General features: G+C 40.6%; 2 protein-coding genes across 3 annotated transcripts in view; both read right to left on the bottom strand.

The window, feature by feature from the left end:
* Nucleotides 1-22: 22 nt before the first annotated feature.
* fam3c (FAM3 metabolism regulating signaling molecule C) lies at nucleotides 23-10,983 on the bottom strand. Its single transcript, XM_062517947.1, has 10 exons — nucleotides 10,688-10,983; nucleotides 10,099-10,143; nucleotides 9,780-9,884; nucleotides 9,296-9,322; nucleotides 7,612-7,735; nucleotides 6,987-7,045; nucleotides 6,768-6,818; nucleotides 6,556-6,640; nucleotides 3,922-4,048; nucleotides 23-2,684 (listed from the first exon to the last, which is right to left on the bottom strand). The coding sequence occupies exons 2-10, from the start codon at nucleotides 10,112-10,114 to the stop codon at nucleotides 2,595-2,597; spliced, it is 684 nt and encodes a 227-aa protein (XP_062373931.1). The 5' UTR covers nucleotides 10,115-10,143; nucleotides 10,688-10,983; the 3' UTR covers nucleotides 23-2,594.
* Nucleotides 10,984-13,500: 2,517 nt separating this feature from the next.
* The window catches only part of si:dkey-159a18.1 (sortilin), a 14,088-nt gene continuing 5,388 nt past the window's right edge, over nucleotides 13,501-22,200 (bottom strand). Inside the window, exons 11-21 of one of the 2 annotated variants that reach the window (XM_062518507.1) lie at nucleotides 21,074-21,229; nucleotides 20,588-20,685; nucleotides 20,219-20,318; nucleotides 19,721-19,892; nucleotides 18,794-18,987; nucleotides 18,308-18,500; nucleotides 18,037-18,153; nucleotides 17,613-17,733; nucleotides 16,448-16,554; nucleotides 15,923-16,040; nucleotides 13,501-15,303 (exon numbers count right to left, since the gene is read on the bottom strand). In XM_062518507.1, coding sequence (XP_062374491.1) covers nucleotides 15,289-15,303; nucleotides 15,923-16,040; nucleotides 16,448-16,554; nucleotides 17,613-17,733; nucleotides 18,037-18,153; nucleotides 18,308-18,500; nucleotides 18,794-18,987; nucleotides 19,721-19,892; nucleotides 20,219-20,318; nucleotides 20,588-20,685; nucleotides 21,074-21,229 — 1,391 coding nt within the window. In that variant the 3' untranslated portion in view covers nucleotides 13,501-15,288. The other variant, XM_062518506.1, reaches the window with a different exon arrangement.

Raw genomic sequence — 22,200 nt, 5'->3', positions numbered from 1 at the left:
TCCACAAAACCACAAAATGACATAGGTCTCGACAACTGGTTTTATTTGAACGCCAAAATACAGGTTCACTAGTACACGGCCTCACTACTACACCAGTGAATATTATAATGGCACTGTATGTACAATTTACAAGCGGGCGGGACTTTGTACAGAACAAGGCACATGGTGGTGTACACATTTCCAGAGCAGATAGATAGAAAATAAGAGAGAAAAGAGGAAGCGCTTCAGTCTTCAGTGTGGCAAAAGCGAACAGAGTACGGCAATAAAAGCACTTGGTGGCGCAGTGTAAAAACAAACAAAAAATAATCACTCAATGTGCTGTACTACATTAGTGATAAAAACAGCCTTAGGTCCTTGTATTTTTATTTGACTCAGCCATACAAAAAAACACACTCTCTCCCTCACACATACACACACACACAAACACGGGTGATGATGCTTTACTGGGCCCCCCAAAAGATTTAAAATAGGTGTCAAAGACCAATCTGTAAAGACTCAAGCTGAGGTTGGGGAAACTTGAACTTGATGTAGTAACATACTGCATTGTAGAGAAGTCCAAGGCTCTCCTCCCTAACAGTAGAGGTATGTGAGCATGACTTTCTACATCTCAAACCAGTTCACATTATATAGGGGAGACATGTTGAGGAGTGGAAAGCTAAGAATTCGACAGTAACTCTACAGCAGCATCAGACCTGAATGTTTAGTATCCTGAATAAGTTTTTTTTTTTTTTTAAATGGGTTGTACACAGTTTAATGAATAGCAAATTCCATATCTAATAACCACATAGACACACCCACACCCACACACATTGATTGACTCGACTGACTGCAAGTCTACAAAGGTAATAGCCTATGTTCTGAATCGAAGGTTCAATTTGTCGTGACAATTTCTTCAAAGTTCTCGTTACAAAAATAAAACAGACTTTCTTTTCTGAAACACGTTAATGTTGTTAAAATGTATAAGTTGAACCAAATCACTCAAATAAACAACTTCCTAAGACAATCATCAATGGTAATCACATACAGCATATCACATCCACAATATAATGAATTTAATGAAAAGAAATGGTCAACAAAATGTAAAAATATGGATCAAACATGATATGCATATGGCATTGGACATTCTGAACAGTCTGTTCTTGTGCATTTCCTTTAGATCTCTAAACAGGAGAACTCCTTGTTCCAGTTCTTTTTTTTAAACTGAAAAAAAAAAAAAAAAAAAAAAAGAAGGTTCTAGAAAATGACCTAATTTTCCACTGCTGTGTGTGCCATAGTATAGACTGTATATACAGTCTATGGTGTGTGCATAGAACCCTTATGGCTTTCGAAAGTTTCAAATGACACAATCTTACAGTTGGGGTAGGAGTGTTCTGTACCAACCACCCAAATAGGAATACGTGGATTCCATTGGTGGCTGGCCACTACTGCCCCAGGGGCATTGGATGAGGGTTTGGTAAGAAGGTTCTCAGATTGTTCAAAGTGACTCTGACAATAAACCTCTTCAACTGCATTTTGGAGTTTCACGGCTTGATGAGTTTAACTGTACTGTGCATGGTTAACACTCATTATCTCTCTCTCTCTCTCTCACGCACACACACACACACACTTTTGAGTGTGCTACTTTGTCACAAACAGCTTTGGCAAATGCTTTAAGCCTGTTCCCTTTCACTATGTATAAGGCATGTTCAAAACTACACATAAAAAAGTGATTTCTAAAAAGAATTTGGAAAACAGCAAAAATCAAGTATTTTGCTACTGACTAGCTATATTTTAAATAAACATATCGCATCTGTCCACAGTAGACCACTGATCAATCTTTCACATTTACATTTGGAGAATACACGTAAAAGAAGAGGGGTTTATACAGCAATATACCAGCAATGATTTCTCTCCCTTTTTTGCATTACTCTGTTCAATAAATTACTTAGATATTTATATATTAAATGCTACAGAATTACCAAACTGGTCAAAGGAATCACCAACAACGTCTGCACTGTCCTCATTGATTCAGACCGTGTTTCACACACGATTTCAACCTAGTCCTAAACTAAAAAACAAAAATGTCGAACAAAATCTCCTTTGAAATGTTCTTTTAGTCTAGGACCAGGGGTTAATACAGGACGGCAGTCCAGAGCCTTTGAGAGATGAGGAGAGGGCAGTTGGATTGCTGCTACTGTGTGAAATAATGTTGTTGTTTATTTCCTTTCTTGTCTGGCCCCAATTCTCACTGAAAATGACAAGGAAGTAGTCGTACGTACACAAAAAGCTAAACAGTCTTGATTCATAATGTTCCTGACATCCCCCCTACAGCCTTGTGAGCAGGCTCATACGAGGCCCAACCAGATTTGCACTTTTGCTAAAACAGGACTCAACGGCTAGGAAGATGGACAAGGGGAACTGAATGGAATAGGAAAGGTAAAAAATAAAGTGTGTGTGTGTGTGTGTGTGTGTGTGTGTGTGTGTGTGTGTGTGTGTGTGTGTGTGTTGGTAACAGGTAACGTGGTGGTAATGGTGAATGGATAAGGTAGATTTCAGTGTGGTGTGTGTGTGTGTGTGTGTGTGTGTGTGTGTGTAAAAGAGAATGGAGGTTTAGCTCAGTCTTGTCTCTGGGGAATGCAGCCCTCCATCTCCAGCACCTCTGGCCAGCCTTCATACTTGTTGGTCTCCGCGTTGTTCTTGATGTGCTGGGGACAAAAACACAGAGCGGCCATCTTACTGATTGTCTCAACTGCAATGCGAGTGTCTGAATGAATGTCGCGAGACATTGAATGCTCCTTGTCCACAATGAGCCATTTCTCATTCAGTGCAGCAGAACAAAGTGAGTAACAAAAAGAAAATGACAACGGAGCATCCAACAAAGTTCTGCTCAAGATGTTGCTCTGTAGTAAACTGCATGGCAGTCACTGGCTTGTGATCCAGTTAGTGTACATTCTACTTCAAGACAAAAGCCATCAAAATGATTTTGACACTGATGCTCATTCACGTCGCATGCCTTTAGGACATCACATGGTGTTAGGCTGTCACCACATGCCAAAACACACACACCACACCACGCCACACCACGCCACACCACACCACACTGTCGTATGAGCAACTAAGAAGATTTCATGAAGCAGTGTGCTTCTAAACGATTGTGCCTTTTTCAGCGCTGTGAAATCCCAACAAACCAAACACTTTGGTGGGGGGCAGGTGTTCAGATGTGAGAAGTCATCCTAATTGATCCCAAGTGTGTATGTGAGAGAGAATGTGTAAGTAAGTGTGAGTGTGAGTGTGTATGAGAGAGAGAGAGAGAGAGAGAGAGAGAGAGAGAGAGAGACAGAGAGAAATTGTGGAGGTATGGGGATATGGCAGGGGTGGCTAATCAGTCTAGCATGAAGAAGCAAAAAAAAAGAGTCGCACAAGAAAAAAGATGCCAGCAACAGTGACAGGCTTACAGTTTACATAATTCTTCTGTTTTTCATTTAAAGTGAGACACTTGACACTTGGTTACATTGACATGTCAACCAGAAGGCTTGTTACAAAAAGATGATTCCTCTTTTTGAATGTCCTGTTTTCCTCCGTCTATTTATGCTTAGCTTCAGGGTTGCAATAACCTGGCTAAGGAAATAAACGTGTCTGTGTGCATTTTATGTGTATTTTAATTTTAACACAGCAGCAAATTATGAAATGCATTCATGTGACAGAAATGTAGGCTATTTAAAAAAATAAAAATAAAAAAAAAAAGTCCAAGGAGAAGTAGCCGCAAGCCACCCACACGAGAGGAGGAAAAGAGCCACAGGTTTGCCACCCCTGGGATATGGGGATAAAGAAAGAGAGAGAGAGAGAGAGAGAGAGAGAGAGAGAGAGAAAGAAGGGGGAGGTATGGGGACAAAATAGAGAGATAGCGGGAGAGAGAGAATGGTGGAGGTTGGTGGGGATTACCTGTTCGAAGGGACTCTTTGTCTTGATACCCTTCCCTCCAACAAATATCCAGTTGTCCCTGAAGCCTAATGTGGACACAATGCTGCTGCCCAGATCAGCAATCATCTTCCTGGCCTCCTCATTCAGCCTATCACACGCACACACGTTCAGACACACACACACACACACACACACACACACACACACACACACACACACACACACACAAACACACAAACACACAAACACACAAACACACACACAAATATAGTATAAATCGAGGGCTGAGAACCAAAGGGGCATAAGTGACATTTTGGTCAAAATTGAGTTATATATATCACCTGAAAGCTCTTGATGAGCTCTCTAAGCTGACAAAATTATAGAAGTAAAATATTTCTAAATATATAGTTATTGAACAAAAACCAAAGGTCTTTAACTGTGAACATATAGAAGCAGTTCGATTTGTTTTGGCTCTCCTGTAAAGTTGGTGAAATGTCACTTACGCACCTTTGGTTCTCAGCCCTCGAAATATAACAGAATTCCATCAACTCTCCATCTACACTCTGAGAACCTCTGAGCTGAAACTCTCTGACGTGTCCCCTCTAGTTCTTGTACCGTATTTTCCGGACTATAAGGCGCACTTAAAAGCCTTCCATTTCCTCAAAAAAAGACAGTGCGCCTTATAATCCAGTGTGCCTTATATATGGAATAATTCAAGACCTCGAATTGATTTTGTGTGATACATGGCGCTCTGTCAAAATGTTATTGTGAAAGTGTTTGATAGAGTTTGACTGACTGACTTATCGGTTTTGTTTCGCTTAATGCGCCTTATAGTCCGGTGCGCTTTATGTATGAAAAAAGTTTGAAAATAGACCATTCATTGACAGTGCGCCTTATAATCCAGTGCGCCTTATAGTGCGAAAAATACGGTACTGAAGTTCTCTTATGTTCTGGAAATATCTGCTGAGTACTGTTTCACCTACCTGCCCAGAGATTACGGGCAGAAAAGGTTATTTGCTATATTTATATTTATAACCAGGCACAATGCGATCACAAATCTATCGAAGTTTTAAACAAGGTTAATAGGTTTTTCTGTGCACTGTCCCTGCTGAAATAAATAAATTACTAGGCCATTTGTTAAATCCTACAATAGATTCCTATTATAGTCATATATGATCGTAAAGACTAAGGAAAGATAGGATCATTAATACATTATTACTATATATATATTATAGAATACATGGAGTCATATGTTCTGAAGTCATGTCTTATTCTATTAGGACAGATAAGAATCATATGTGCTTTTTAACAGGACTTTTCCATGTGGTTGTCCTAGTGCTGAATCAGAACATCATGTATCAATGCCGTCTTTACCACTGTAAGTAACTGCAACAATTTAATCGTATTATAATGCAAGATATGTTTTTAAATATCAGAATACATTGTTGAATAGTCTTTGAACAGATATGAAGAGAATAAACTCAAAGAGGATCTATTAACATTCAGATTGAAGCTTCATAAATATCCAGGTATGTCAAAATGATGCGTACTTTGTTGGAGAGCTAGATTAGAGCACCTTTAACTAGTTCAGTTGAAAATGCGTAACAATGGAGTGCAAACAGTGTTTTAGCTCATAGATTATAGCTTAAACTTGAAGTGCTTGTGATATTTTAATTGCATGTCGACTGAACCGACTGGGTGGGTAGTTAAAAAAAAAAAAGTAGAACGCGTCATTCAGCCAACCAGGGGTTCAGAACTGCGTTGGTGTTTATTATCCACTTAACAACAGGAGGAGGACCAGACAGAAGCCTACTAGGAAGCAATCTTAGAGAATCTTTGCTTGTACTGTATGTGTCATTAGCAGTTTGAGGATCACAGGATCAAAAACAGTAGCAGCCAAAGGGTCGCTGATAATAGAACTAGTCGCTGATAATAGAACTAGTGACGGTGTAAACTGAAAAAATATTTGGCGGCACTCAATTGATGTGATTTAAAGCAATACTAAATAAAAGAGTTTTTGTCCCTTTTGTGCCAATAATGTTTCCATTTCCATGCTCTTTATACGTGACTGGTAACCTGACCTAATGTTTAAAACCAATCAAAATGTCCAATCACAAAACATTATGTTTCCAAAATCATGTCAGTGGTTCATGAACGACACTTCTGCATTCGCTTCGCGGCCCTCTATCGGTTATAACCGCTGATCGGGTAGCGCATCTGTAGTTCAATGGAATGAGACATAAGAATACTACAAATTTGACTTGCTTCGATGTCGCAATACTTTCATAAAATCATGCAACATACTCTAACTTGTATGTGGACCTTGTAATCTACTGGATAAATAAATAGCGTTTGTGAGACAGAGTAAAAGTTCTTTAGTGTTGCATAAAAAAAAAAAAAGAACGCTTATACTTGCTCCACAATCATATTGTGATTAACACATTGACGCCGACAGCCCCACATTTTGGAAAACAAATCCATTTTAAAAGAAATAACACTTCTAACCATATACTTATGCTTTAGCTTTGTCTCCTGGGAACATTTTGCACGAGACATTTATGCATGTCTTACGTCATTATTTATAATTAATTCAATGGTCTGACTGAACCCTTGGTAGTGAACGGTCATATTGAATAACGTTAGTCATGTCCTTACTTTGAAGCAGGATCGTCAAAGGTGGCCATCATGACCAGAGTTCCGTCTTCAACGGTCTTCAGGAAATTGATCAGTTCGTTAACATCTGCGAAGAAAGGAACATTCCATGAATTGTATAAGGCAAACAAGCAAGTCCTGTGCAAATAAGGATGAGCAAATAGGCGGGATCAAACATTTATCTAGAGAAATAGTAAACAAATACGTAAGCTTACCTCCGGCCCACATGTCAAAGGAGTCTGTCTTTATAACGCCTCCTGTTTTTCCTGATTTAACACACACACAGAGTAAACCCATTAAGATATATAATTTCTCAGAACCTTGCCCACAATTGTGCAAGTGCTATTTCAAACATGTAGAGCAAACATCAAGGAGGAGGAAAAAAAAAAAAGAGTTCCACCAGGCACTCCTTGGAGTTGAGTCAGGTGACGTACCGTTAATGAGTGCGATGTTAATCCCACGGCCTACATTGTTCTTGACGCCACTCATCACACTGTGGGGAAGAATCAGGATGTGGACATTAAGGGAAGGGCTCTCAAATAGCAGTCAATGTTATGCCAACCTGTGCCAGATACGTGAATGGGGCGCTCATTAACTCCTCCATTTCAGTATACGATACGTATATATCAGTGCGAAACAGCACACGTCACAGTTCTACGGGTCAAGTTTGCCAAGCCCTCTTTTTTTTAAAAAATAAAAGGAAGTTTCTGCATTTCGTCACAGGAAAAGTGAAGTAGCATTTACTGATGTCATAATTGATGTGGGACCTAATGTTCAGAATGCAGCTCAATCCTGAGCTTAGGTGGATGCTGAGCACAGATAAATGTTGTTTGTGTGTGTGTGTGTGTGTGTGTGTGTGTGTGTGTGTGTGTGTGTGTGTGTGTGTGTGTGTGTGTGTGTGTGTGTGTGTGTGTGTGTCTGTGTGTGTGTGTGTGTGTGTGAGAGAGAGAGAGAGAGAGAGAGAGAGAGAGAGAGAGAGACAGACAGACAGACAGACAGACAGACAGACAGAGGGGACAGAAAATTACAGTGTAAGGGAGTGCTACACTGAACACTTACATGTTGTCTTCTAAGCACATCTTTGGTCCAACGACACTTGCAGCCCCACTGGTCATTTTAAAGGAGAAGTGTCCCGGTGGACATGCTTTTGAGAGGCCACACTTGAACTTTGGTGGCCTGGTAGCTATGAATATCATGAGAGGTAAACAAATGTTATTCGCTGTTTCCCACAGTCAATTCTTTATTGGTCACCCACAGTATCACTAACACACAAACACACAACAATCTAATCTTTCACCCAAACTAGCACAAACGTCTTTAGCATCTCATCTTTCAAGTCCTACATAGCTATTTGGCTATCATGTAGCATCGATTCACAAAAGACAAAGGGGAACACTTCATAGACAGGTATTTTCACATTCCCAGGACAAAAGGGAATATCCCTTATTTCACCCATTACAGTTACAATCACAATACTGCACTGAAGAGTATATATATCATACTCCAGCATCTCGAAGATTTGATTTGAGAAAGAACTGTCTAATGCCCACAAATAACAGATTTTTGAAGAATTTTACAACCATTTAACCAACTGGAATCACATATTACCTGGACACTATTCACCACAACAATGGAAAGGGGTATCACTCACAGATAACTACACAGACACTGACTCACGCTAAAAACTCAAGTGAATCATATTATTTCCAAAAATATGTACACACAAATCCTGCCGTTGCTTCAGATGTCCTGTTGCAGTGCCAAAAAGACAAAAGCGATATCCTTTATAGCTATGCCAGACAAAAGCAACACAACCAACATGTGCTCATATACTAGACAGATGTATACTGTTGTGGCTAGACAGCAGTGAAAAATACAGTGAGGAGAAAATGCATTTGATACCATGCTAAAGTTGCCTAAAAAGAGGAATAGAAAATCATCATTTGACAATTGATCTTAATGTCTTAATTAAAAAAATGAGTAAAAATAAAACCGCTAAGTACACCAATTTGCTTTGTGATTGAAGAATGTATCGTAAATAAATAAATGTTCTTCCTAAATGCTAGGGGGAAGGAAGTATTTGAACCCCTATGTAACCCTATGGGAATTTAACACATAGGGTTAACATAGGGGCAGTCAGATTTTTATATTTTAAGGCCAGCTATTTCATGGATCCAGGATATTATGCATCCTGATAAAGTTCCCTTGGCCTTTGGATTAAAATAGCCCCACATCATCACATACCCTTCACCATAGTTAGAGATTGGCATGGTGCTTTTTCCAGTAGGCCTATTAGCCTGTTTGATGCTCATTGAGCTTCAAACAGGCTTGAGGTTTGATTTTTACTCATTTTTTGAATTAAGGCATTAAGATCAATTGTCAAATGATGATTTTATATTCCTGTTTTAGCATGGTATCAAATACATGTGCTCCACACTGTAGATATCTACGTGGAAGGAATTTGACAGGAGTGATTAGGCAAATATGCATTACAACCAACATGCGCTCATATACTAGACAGATGTATACGGTTGTGGCAAGACAGCAGTGAAAAATAGAAATCTACGTGGAAGGAATTTTCGACAGGAGTGATTAGTGAATGTGCAAATATGCATTACAGTCAACGTGTGCCTCAGGCATAACATCACATCCAATTCTATTCAACCTTATATTCATAACTAATTTCAAAAACCTGAATAACAGGACCAAACACAGTAAGGTGATAGAAGACAGAAGTACTCACGGCCTGCTTCTTGTGGTGCTGATCTGGCTGTACAGGCCCGAGAGACATGGAAAGAGACAGTAAAGTATGAGAGCTATGACTAGCACAACGTGGGTATGTGGTGCAGACAAGGCGTATTTTTTCATAGACCTAATTTTTCGTAAACCGTGTTTTCAAAAAAGTCCTCTGCTTCTTTTAAAATGCAGTGAGGTGTGTTTTTTCTGCAACTCAGTCCTGTTGTTTTTAAAGTTGAGAAATGTTCAATGTTCAAAATGTAAAAAAAAAAAAAAAGTGTTAAAAAAAAAAAATAAACTTCTCTTATTAGAAAAAGAAGCCAAGTCTGAACCACAAAAGGGAAGGGAGGAGTGTCACACTTTGTGCTTATGTGGCGAATGTCACTTGATCTGAAACTTTGAGAGCTTTTTAGGTCCCTATGTTTATTGTCTATGACAGCGTACTAGTATAACCAGTAAACTTGTGACTGACCTACTGTTGAAGTACATACCAAACACCTGTCCGATGTTGAAATCCATGTTTATGTCAAGAAGTTCAAACGTAAAGAAGACAGCCAACAGGAAGGCAGCGACCACAGCCAACAGTTTCAGAACACCTGTTAAAGTTAACACATTAAAATTCAACTAAGTTGGCAAGCCTCTAGCTTTACTCGCCACAACCATTGACATGACACCAGAACAGGTCTGTTTTCCAACACATTAGCAGAGACACAGATTAATAATTAAGTAAGCTTAATGAGCACTGTAATGCAACCCAGTAAGACACTAATCAAATAAAGTTTCGCTTGCAGCCCACTTGGAGTTACCTACCTCCAGCTCTCACCATCTTGATCCCGTGATTCCGACTTCACCAAACTAGAAATTAAAGAAATACCCTCCTGTAATTTGACCAGTCGACTGCATGTCATTACCACAGCCGCAGGGGTAAAACTCGCGGAAAACAAAGCAGCAGCTAGAACCAAAGGTGACACTTAAACGAAGTTCCATGGCTGCCAACAGACTCGCGCATATCCTCGAGGCTGTTAATGGACTGTGTCTGATCCTAGCCCACTCATTTTCAATAGAGATCTAGGGACTAGTTTAAGGCTACGTCAACACAAGGAACTATCCAAAGTTCACGTTAGCTTGCTTAAGTCCCCCAACCCTTTTATTCCGATATATCGTTAGGGAATGGGAATACAGATGTATAACAGACCAACTATGAAATCTCTTGATGGAGGTGGAATTAACTTATAGGTTAAGTATTAACAAGAACGTTACCATAGAGTACAGTTCACGCAAAAATAAGACTGTCAGACGCATGTTAACGTTACATTAAGTGAGCTTTTGAAATGTAGGCTACTATTTGACTCAAAATCATGTCATAGCAAGACGGCAAATAATAAAAACGTTTGCTTACCTGGAAAGTTACGCTGTGCGCCACACACCTATGATGTAAAGTTAATGTTATCTGGCTCTAACGTTAACTTTAGTTCATTTGCACCAGCTAGCTATCTAAAGTTATGCTACCGTCGACTTTACCTTCAAAACTGAAGCTGAAAAGAAGGCACAAATGAATTTGATGGAAAGCCTTTCTGCAGTGATTGTAACTAAACTGTTTCCCCGTCAAGAAGTTATCTTTTTTACGTACTCGAAGATACAGCTGCCCTGAGAAATCTCTGCCTTCACCTGTACTGTTAGCTGTTATCTTTTCGCTCTCGTTTCTCCCAGAAAGGGGAGGGTCTCCTCTGTTCTTCTTTTTCTTCTTCTGTTATTGACTGATCGAATGCATACCGCCATCTATTGTACTGGAGTATGGTCCTGCACGTGTAGCCAGATCACCACAAGGCACAGGTTGGCCACTTGAGTAGGCTACTTCTTTCTTCTGTCACTCACTGTCATTGGTGATTATTCAGGTTTTCAGATGAAAATAATTATTAGATGGAATTGTCCTCCTTAATCCAGTAACTTCAGTAAGAATATAAACAAAGTTTTAATTAGGCCTATTCCTTTGCATTCCTTGCTCCCAGAGAATATCCTGCAATTTCCCCAAAAAGTGGAACTTTTTGGAAAACATGGGTGTCATTATATCTGGAATAAAGCATTCACAGTAGGCCTATTCTACAATAAGACAGCATTCTACAATAAGAGCATCATGCCAACAGTCAAACGCGGTGTGGTGATGAGGCCACATTTTTGGGATGTCCCCGGTTTTGGTCTCAGACATCTGGTCACCTTATGCTTTAAGCGCCTGGGCAACCAATTTATTTAAGGTTTTAGATTCACCTCGTCAAAGTTCTGACTGATTGAGATTCTGTGGCATGATCTTAAACAGGCCATTCACGCTAAATAATGAGAACAGTCAACAGTTCCAAACAGTCAACAGATCAACTATGCCGACCTGCCTGCTCTCATAGCTAACTGTATCGGAGATGTAGTCAAAAAGTCACAACAGAACTAGTCAAGTCGTACAAAGTGGAGACAGTCTCTGGCATTATTAATGCATGTCCAGATTAGGCTACTTGATATTGCACTGTGTAATAATGCTGTAGATCAGGAGGGATTAATGACCCTTTTAGTTGTTTTTCTGTTTTTATCTAACTGGATACCGTGTAAGCAGTTGGTGTTATGATAGGTGCACAGGCCTACATATGGAAATATTTTTCATTGTGTTGCTTTAGGCAATATGGCAACTTTTTGAGCAATGTTGCAGGGAATCAGGGAAACATAACCAGTTCCACGTGTTCCCTGTGGATGATTAAAGTTCTCAAGAAGCTATAATGAATGAGGCTCTCAAGAAACTTTGTGAGAGGGAGTGTGTTGTGTGTGTGAGCAACCTATACAAGTTACTCATCTTGCACTGGATCATCTTCCTGAATCGCAATATTCTGATCTCAACGACTCTGGGTAAATGACTAAATCGGCACCAGTCAGAGGCTATACATTTATTTTTTTGCACTTTCATGATCATCACATCACCAATTGGTTTAACTGAAAATATTTTTAAACTACAAAAATACATATCAAGAATTTTGATTTTTTTAAAAAAATATGAAGCATTTTCTTATTATAAATACATGTATCATAAATACTCATCATCACCATTCTTTTGATCCATCTGTAAACACTTTCAGGTAACCAGTAGGCCAGGCCTATAAAGAAAACAAATATCTTTGACCTTAATCTGCAAAACAATGATCATGGGTGTTCCTTCTTTTCTTTCAGCAGTTCTATGTTGACTTCAGGAATTGGAAGCATCCATGGAGGACCTTCACTCTAGTTCTTAAATGGCGTATTATTGGTATTAAATCCCGTTAGTTAGTCCAGTATCTCAAAGAAATGTTAACATGTCTCCTCCCTAGACTTGCCTCAATTTGCAAGCAAGTCTCAGTTTCAACTGTGAAGAAAAGACTTGGAGTTGCAGGTTTGACAGGTCAAGTGGCCGCAAGAAAGCCAAAATTGCTAAGACATCCGAATAACAAAAAGAGGCTTATCTGGGCCATGAGCCACCACCAATGGACTATACTGAGGACGGGAAGAAGTTGATATGGACTGATTAATCAAACATTTCAGTTCATAACGCATGTTTTTTGTACATTGTACTGTAGGAGAAAGGATGGTTCCTCAGTGTATGACATCAACTGTTGAACATGGAGGAGGAAGCGTGATGGTCTGGGGCTCTTTTGCTGGATCTGGTCGGTGGCTTGAACAGAGTGACATGGCACCCTGAACCAAAACGGCTACCACAGTATTCTGCAGCGCCATGCTGTACCCTCTGGTATGGGCCTAGTTGATCAGGGGTTCATCCAACAACAACATTAAGACCCAAAACATAAGCTATGCCAGAACCACCCTAGGAAAAAATAACAGAGAGACTTATACCCCATCCCATCAAAAAATGGAGGTGTTCAAAAACGTTTGATCGGTATAGTAGATTTTGTATTTCTGGATTCACCTGTGTAGCGTGTGGTGTGGTTGGCAGAGCCTTCACTTGCACACCTGAAGGGAACAAAGGGCAGAGATGAAAGACTGTGGTGGTGGTGATGTTATCTCTGAATTCCTGCATGGGAGGAGGTCAACTCTTTGTCTGAGTTGATTAAGTAGCATACAATGGCCACACTGCCAGTAAGTGGGGTGGTAAGACTGCTTTACATGGAATGATGACAAAGCACACGTTGAGCAGTTGAAAGGTTTAATGAAACGGTTTCACTTATCACAATACATACAGCCAGAGTTACTGTACATAGAGCAGCTAACATTTTTATCGGAAAAAACAGAGAAGGAAAAACAGGAAATCGCCTCAGTCTCAACAAATTCCTGCAGATATGGTTTGAAAATATTCAAATGACAGTTTACTGACAGCACTGACACCACAAGTCATGTTCCTTTCACAGTCGATGCTATAGGCCTAAACTCATTTTGTAAAACGGATAGTTATTATGATTGGCTGAATTGTGTTCAATGCTGTTGAACTAAACTATAAATTTACATTACATTTAAATTTAGCAGGCACTGTTGTCCAACGTGACTTATTATGTCAAACTATTACAAGGGATTACACTGTACCCAGCAACTTTGGGGTTAAGTGCCATACTCAAGGACAACAATGAACGCAGGGAACTAGCCCGCCTCCTTAACCACCACCCCTCCAAAATACAGCACAAACTCTTCACGGTGACCGAATTTCATTCTTACATTACTGCGCTACAAATTAATACAAAAGTTACAGTTGCTGCGTCTTGGTGTTGCTTGGCAACCATTCTGATAGAGGGAACATTTCTCGTTGCCGTTCCTTTAGCCTATTTTGTGAAATCTTGCAAAGTACTGTATATGTGGTAATCATTTTAGAAAAGCAATAAGCCACAAGTCCGTAGGTTACAGTGCAATGCCCCTTAGCTGTTCAAAAATCACTGTCACTGTCACTAACAAGCTTATTGCTTAAATCCCTGACAAGTGTCAATGATGTAAGTACCATAACAGTCTATATTGCCAAAAGTATTCGCTCACCTGCCTTGACTCACATGTGAACTTCAGTCACATCCCATCCTTGACCCATAGGGTTTATTATAGTGGCCATCCCAGTTGGGGGCATGGAATTGTCCAAAATCTCTTGGAAGCATTCACAGTTCCTTTAACTGGAACTAAAGGATCGAGCCAAACTTGGGGATAACCACTTCCTGTTCCAACATGACTGTGCATCAGTGCACAAAGCAAGGTTTGGTGTGGATGAACTTGACTGGCCTGCACAGAGTCCTGACCTCGACCCAATAGAACACCTTTGGGATGAATTAGAGCGGATAATGAAAGCCAGTCTCCTCGTCTAACATCAGTTTGTGTGACCTCACAAATGCGTTTCTGAAAGAATGGTAAAAAAATAAACACACTCCTAAACCTTGTGGAAAGTCTTCCCAGAGGAGTTGAGGCTGTTATAGCTGCAAAGGATGGACCAACATCATAATAAACCCTATGGATTAAGGATGGGATGTTCATATGTGGGTCAAGGCAGGTGAGCGAATACCTTTGGCAATATATTGTATGTAATTTGCTCACAAGCTAATAACACATTGTCAAATCAATGGAAAATCTATGATAAAAACATCTGGCTTTTGCAATTTATATTGAAGATGTGGTTATGTTCTGATCTCATGACATTGTTGAAGTGCCTTCATGCCTAGTGCTTGTTTTATCACATTTGAATCATTGGCTTATGATCCATCACTGTGAGTACCTTACAAGTTACCTCTACACAGCACAGACAGTGGAAAACAGTGTAGGCCTACTCAACAGTGCTTTCACAAGACAGAACTATATATCATCAATAGAAAATAACCCTGAGTCGAGCAATAAATATCTGGTAAGTATGATTTCACATTTCTGCATTAAAGTTGTCCTTATAAAGGCATGACAAACTACCAAGCTGTGTCCCCATGACTAGACAAGAAATCCAAAGATTGCAAGTCACCCTGGAGTAGCTCATTCTAGAAGTTAGCTCATCTGAAGATCCAATTTCTGTACATTTGATCATTGAATGAGCTCCTGTGGACAGCAACAAGAAAGACAAATCAAGGAACAGGTTTTACATTTTAACTATAACCTCATAGACTTACATTAGTGGCTGTCAGGTCATAAATGTGTGAATTCTGATTTACATTTTAATTAACTTCCAGCTAACTAACATCATTCAACTTGACTTTAATTGTACCGATAATCATAACAATGTACATTTTACTCAACCCCTCATGACAAGTTCAAAGATATATATTATAAATTATTAGTAGGCCTTCTCTAGATGTAGTATACTTGTAGTATAGTGTTTAATAATATGGTCATTATCGTGTAGTGTTCATTATGTGCTTTCATGTGAGAATATTATCAGTTTGATCAAGTGTTTTGGTATTATTTTGAGAGCAGCAAAGTGCAGTTTGACATCCTGTTGCAAAACAGATGTAGGTATCACTGAAGATACTAAAATCATTGTGCTGATTTAAAAAAAAAAAAAACGGTTGTCAGTGTCACCAACAAATTACAGCCCTTTCTTTAGGGAAGTCACTTGGGCCTTTGGAGGTAAATATGCATTTTGGGTGTGGCATAAGACCTATTGTTATTGCTCTCCTCTATCAGAGATTAGATATTTGTGGTGTGCTTTCAAACACACATCATCTGAGTCTGCCTGGTAGCTTCCTCGGTTGCTGCTGGTCTGGGATCCAGGATCTGGGTGGATACACTGATCGTCATCCGCAAGCCGCAAGGCAGAGAAGAGGTACGCATGTGGCCTGTAGAGGGCAGAGTTGGATACGACCACACGTTAGCTTCAATCATTTAAAAATCCTCATCGGCTGAGTGATATGGCTCAATCACTCTTCTTTGGGTCTGAACACATTTTTGATTTTGCCGTTATTTGGTTTAAGATTCTAACACAATATCAAAACATCATTATTCATATATCATTTTGAGTGCCTTAAGAGCTAGAATATATTTTACTCCAAGGACAGACATTTTGGTGATTAGTGATAGTAGATGCATGTGCACCACCTGTTGGCTAGATGTGGTACTACATTTGATGGTTACTGTAGCTAAGAGATCATTCTTGCTTGCTGAGTCAGTGTACAGAACATGATAAGACAAGTTGCCCCTTCAGAAAGGCCACAGGAAAACTTTTGGTCACTCTGACAGATCTCACCTTGGCCTTGAAATCATCTTCTTGACAGTAATGAGAATCGCCACAGAAATGACCACAGCGACAACACCCACGGTCGCACACACCGCAATCAGCTTCTGCGAACCCACCTGACAGTGACAGAGAAGTTCACACACATCAACCCTGCGACTCTTTCATCCTCTCCTTTGGGTTGCACTATGTGCACGTTGAATGCGCTATATAAATATATTACTTACTTACTTACTTACTTACTCTCCTCACATACTGTACAGTACAATCAATGTGTGAACTGCACATATGGCTCAAATGACAGAGCAACTGAGCAACATGCTAACACCATTTAAAATAAATGCACAGCAGCAAATATTGTTTAGCAGGATGAAACGCTTCTGCTAAATGAATACATGTAAGTATTTTTGAAGTATATTTTTAGGACGTTTGCCTTTATGTGGCTCAGACAGTTGAGAGTGACAAGAAATTAGTGGTAGAGAGAGACGGGGGTAGGAATCAGGAAATGACTGACGGTGGTCAAAACAGGGCTGAATAGAACCAAGGTCACCTTGGGCACTCAGACCCATATATGGTCAGGAAGGATGCTTCAGCAATGTGGCACAAGTTTGAGTGGGGTTGGTGGGAATTTACCACATTGCCTGTGGTTCGGCTGTAGGAATGAGTCTGGAGCCCAAGTGCTATAGTAACCATAGTTTGGAATACAGACTGTACCAACCCCACTCTCTCTTGTGCCATATTGCCTTTATACATGTTACAGTTCTACCAATTAATCAAAATGAAAGACTAATATGGTGTTTATTTTGATAGAACAATAGAAAATGTTCCAAGCTTATTGAGAGACTCAGTGAGAGAGGCTACTGAATGTGCTTCAGCACACAATAATTTAGTCTACTTGCTAGTCTACATGTCTCGTTATGCTAAACTGTACATTCCCCATCCATTTCCTCACTCAATGATAGTCAAATGTGATGTTATGAAATTGCTGCTCTCTAATTTTTTTAATTTTGGGGATAATTGGGGGTCCTGGGATATCCGCACTCTAGAATGTCCCTGGTCCAATCAGAAATTAATAAATAGCTCGACCAGACTGGACCTGATGTACAGTATGATGCTTCCGGCACTACAGCTCCCCTTGACTACATGTAGGCTACATATATGTGTTTGTACTACTCACAGGTTTCTCAGGATTAGGACTGGTGGACGAAGCCAGACTGCTATTCCCACAATGGGCTGCATTGATCCGCCGCAGGGGTGAGAAGCCTCCTTCGCATTTATCACTGGGGACCTTCCGATAGCTGTAACCACACAGGCACCAGTCACTGAGTCTGTGTCACAGTATGTGTTATGTGTGAGGAACAGTGAGAGAGGTTCTATATATATGTGTGTGTGTGTGTGTGTGTGTGTGTGTGTGTGTGTGTGTGTGACAGAGAGGTGTAGCAGGAGAGAGTCTAAGCATACAGTATATGTGATTTGTGGTTTGTGTTTGTGCATTATTTTTTATTGCAATAGAAAATCTTTGTATGTCTCTCTCTCTCTCTCCCTCTCCCTCTCTCTCTCTCTTTCTCTCTCTCTCTCTGTGAGAAAGGTGTGTGTCATACCCAGAGGTCTGAAGCTTTTCCACCACTCCATTCACACACACTTCCACGGTCTCTTCTTTGAAATCCGCCTGTTTCACACATTCTGAGCTGTTCTCATGGCGATAGTAACCATAGTCACTGTAAGGATAAAATATGCCATTACTTTAAGTGATCAGCAACAACTGGCTTACCCTTACAGTTACCATCATCATCATCATCATCATCATCATCATCATCATCATCATCTATTGTTATTGTTATCTGTTATATTATGGGAAAACAGCACCCTCACCACATGTAATCCCCCATAGTACATGGACAAGGCGTCTGCTTCCTGATGACAACGTAGTCCCGCCCATTCTTGCAGACAGCCAGTCTTCTGAGCCTCCTGTAGGTCTCCTTGTAGCCAAGGACACACCCATCCGTCTTTGAATCTCCGCCCTCTGATGCGTGAGCCAACCAGGTCACATAGTCCCTTTCTCGACCTGCAGAAGGACCCGTGTCCACCAGAAGAAGATGCCTTCAGTCTTGAGTATTGAACATGCAACGTTCATCACATACATTTCAGAATACTTTTGTGTGTGAAAGTATGTCACTGTATGTGTAAACCATCACAATATTGTCTAAGCATAATATTGTCTAAGCATATTATGACAGTGAAGACCCTTGTCACCAGGATGTTTGTTGCCTTTTTACAGGAAGAGAAAATACACTAAACTTACAGGGGAAAACTGGAAAAATATAACTGTTTTATAATTTGTTTCATTTACTAACTCACACTCTCGGGTGAGTAGACTCTCAAAATCAATCGTCACGGCGACCCACATGGGCTGATCATCATCCTCAGGCCGATAGCCCCAGACACTGATGTTCATGGTTTTACTGCCTGGTTCGGACGCTAGGCCGGCAAAGAATATGGGGTGCTCAGTGAAATTATAGGACTTCCAACACTGACCCTCATCAGTTGAAAACCTGAGGAAAGGACACATAAATAAAATAAATGGTCACCCTCTGCTTGGATGGTCTCCTATAGTTTAGGGGTTACTGAACTTGAATATAGACAAACTGTGTGTAAAGTCGTTAAAGGCGGGCGATCCAAATACAATGTCATATGGTGGTGAACAAAATATGTCACTTGTAAGATTAATGCAAACATTTAGGTCCAGTCTCCCATACATACTGTAGGCCCTACATATACAATAATCTACATCACAGGTGACATTGTTTATTTATGCATATTAATGACATGAAGTTGAGGATCTATCTCTGGATTTCCACAATGATAGATATACATATCTCATGTACTGTAAGTGATCTACTGTATGTGGAAACATTTGTCTTAACAAAATTGTGGGTTGTAATATTCATTTTGCATGTGCAGTCCTCCAATTTTAATGCCATACATGTTTTGTCAATTTCAGCAAATGTACCATTTATAGTCTAGGTAGGATATATGTACTCAAAACTACTCTGATGTTCGTGCTGCACACAATCTGAGCTCTACATTGGAAGCAATGCACTATCCCAGCCAATCAGCAATGTCTCTTCAGGAGAACTGAGAGGAAGGAGGTATCTGCTTATCTCGGCTTCACTGAAAAATGAGAACTACTCTCAATGACACTACGAGAATAAATAAAGGTTGAATGAATGAATGAATGAATCTGATCTGGCTAATAGCCATTGTTGACCTTTGACCCTTATTTACTTTATGGAGTTGATCTGCCGATCCTTGTGGGCCTCCACAGCCACAATGAGTCCACCCGAGTCCAGTATGCTGTAGTGATGGGGTCCCTTTAGGACGCAGAACCAGGTGTAGCCCCCATCCCTGGAGATGTAGACGTCAGGCCGCATCGCAGTCATAGACTCACCCACGCTACCTGAGGAGTCAAACAGGGCATTAGAAGTTCAGCTTCACCTTCTTTATTAATCTATTCTTTTACTCTTCATGTCTCTTAAAGGGAGTTTAGCAGAGAGAGATCAGGTCAAGGTCAAGGTAACGTTATTGTCCCCAAGGGGTAATTTTTGTGCAGCCAGCAGACAGGTATACATAAGGACAAGACACACAACAATACGGCAAAAACATAAAATACCCAGATCTGATTTTATTTTTCTTGTGCGAAACAAAAGACATTTTCCGGACATAAAAACTTCCTCTGCGGAGCTATAGAGCGACATTAGGAGATGCATGCATAAGAGTCGGTACCGTGAGCGATGACCAGGCCGATGGCAGTGGGGTCGGTGAGAGGCAGCATGGGGGTGATGTTGTTGTAGCGGCTGTGCTCCCCGTGGATGTGCAGGTTGCACTGTAACATGCCAAACGGAGGAGACAAACGCTTTCCCTGTTACAAGTGCTAGATTCCACCTACAGGTATAACCTCTGTTACATTTTCACAAGTACTACTTTATGAACAGTGCAAATATTACCAGCGCTACACTCCTAATTTAAACTAGTTTAGTTATACTCTATTAGCTTAGATTAAGTTTAATTGTCATTGTGCAGAGTACAAGTGCAAAGACAGCGAAATGCAGAATGACTAGATGACGTTACAGATCAAGTAACATACACACAAACCTTTTTAACATTCGCCCCACATTTGACATTCTCAGGCTTCTTCAGAAGTCTCCACTGTCCTCCTCGGTTGAATGAGATGACAGTCCGAATGCCGCCATCTGCAATGCAGAGAGGAAGTTATCCAAGAGATATTCAAATCTTGTTCAACAGATCTTGTTGTACACGAAAAAAACATATCCCTTTCAATAAAATATGTTCAATATTCAAAACAGTGGTGTTTGTCCCACCCAATATAGTCTAGATTTAGAGGTCATCTTGGTTAAACTACTCATCATGGTAAGGTGTCCGGTTGACAAATTCAACTGCATATCCTATTGCTCAGCATATCCCAGTCGGTGGGCATAAATATAAACTCTGCCATAGTGTTGCTTTAAACTTTTTGCCATATGTTACAATTTGTTTAAGAAAATCTCATTCATACATGCAAGCACTATTTGCTTATGTTATTTCTGCACTGTAGAGAGGGGCTGTCTGTTGTTCTCCCACCTTCTTCCAGTACGTTAGTGAGATAAACTCCTCTGAGCGACGTGATGTTTGTGAAGTCGCTTTTCCCCTCCCCGCCAAAGAGGTGGCGCTCTAGAGACTTGGAGTACAGGATGCCCCGATCATCCGATGTGTACACCGTCCCGTAGTAGGTGTCCTCTGGAGCCACGTGACACAAACACACACACACACACACACACACACACACACACACACACAGTTGTAAAAGAAATGCTGACACAGCTTCCATGATGTGTGTAGATAAGAAAAAGTCATTAATTATCACTCAACTGTCATAACAAAACATCAAAAGGAACACCCAAACATGGCCATGCATGACCTCCTGCTCCCTCTCTGTTTGTTTCTCACACATTTTCTCTCTCTCTCTATCGATCTATCTCTCTATATATCTCTCTCTAGTGATCTATCTCTACAGTATCTCTCTCACTCTCTCTCTCTCACATACACAAACACACAAACTCATATACGTTTGCAAGAAGCTACAGTACAGTAGCTAAATAAATTCAACTACATACTGAATGTGTGTAAGTGTGTGTGTGTGAGAGAGAGTGTGTTTGTGTGTGTGTGTGTGTGTGTGTGTCCTGCTTTCTGAAAAAGACACACAGCTGTACCCTGATACACCTGCCTGTGTGTCAGCTGATCTAACCAGGCTGTGCTGCATGAGGAGAAGTCACCGCTGCGTTTGGAAAGACAACACCGCCGCCGCCGCCGCGCCTTATCTCCCGCTCGCATCTCCGCGACCCACAGACCTCCCGACACCCAGGCCTGCAGATCCGGCTCCACTCTGCACTGACCCAAAAGACGCGGCCGCGCAACAATGTCTGCCAGAAACACGCTCTTTTTGTGCCTTTCGTCAGCAGTATGTCCGACTTGCAAAACGAGTCTTTCCTCTTTCGCCACCACCGCGGTGGGGCTGTTGAGATGCTACTGTTGGTGGTGTGAAGCGCTCGATGCACCACCAAAGATCGCTTTAACCCTCTCTGGCACCACTGAAGCTATAGGTTTTGATGAGTGTGTGCAAACACAGCCATGGTGTGAAAAGAAACTGCCTAATTCACCACGGAGACAGGCTGAGGTGAAGAAAACGTGCTACTAATAGTGGCGTGACG

The sequence above is a fragment of the Sardina pilchardus genome, chromosome 17, assembly GCF_963854185.1.
Source record: "Sardina pilchardus chromosome 17, fSarPil1.1, whole genome shotgun sequence".
Classification (NCBI taxonomy): domain Eukaryota; kingdom Metazoa; phylum Chordata; class Actinopteri; order Clupeiformes; family Clupeidae; genus Sardina; species Sardina pilchardus.
Note: the sequence above shows the minus strand (reverse complement) of the source record. Positions and strands in the feature narration are given on the sequence as shown.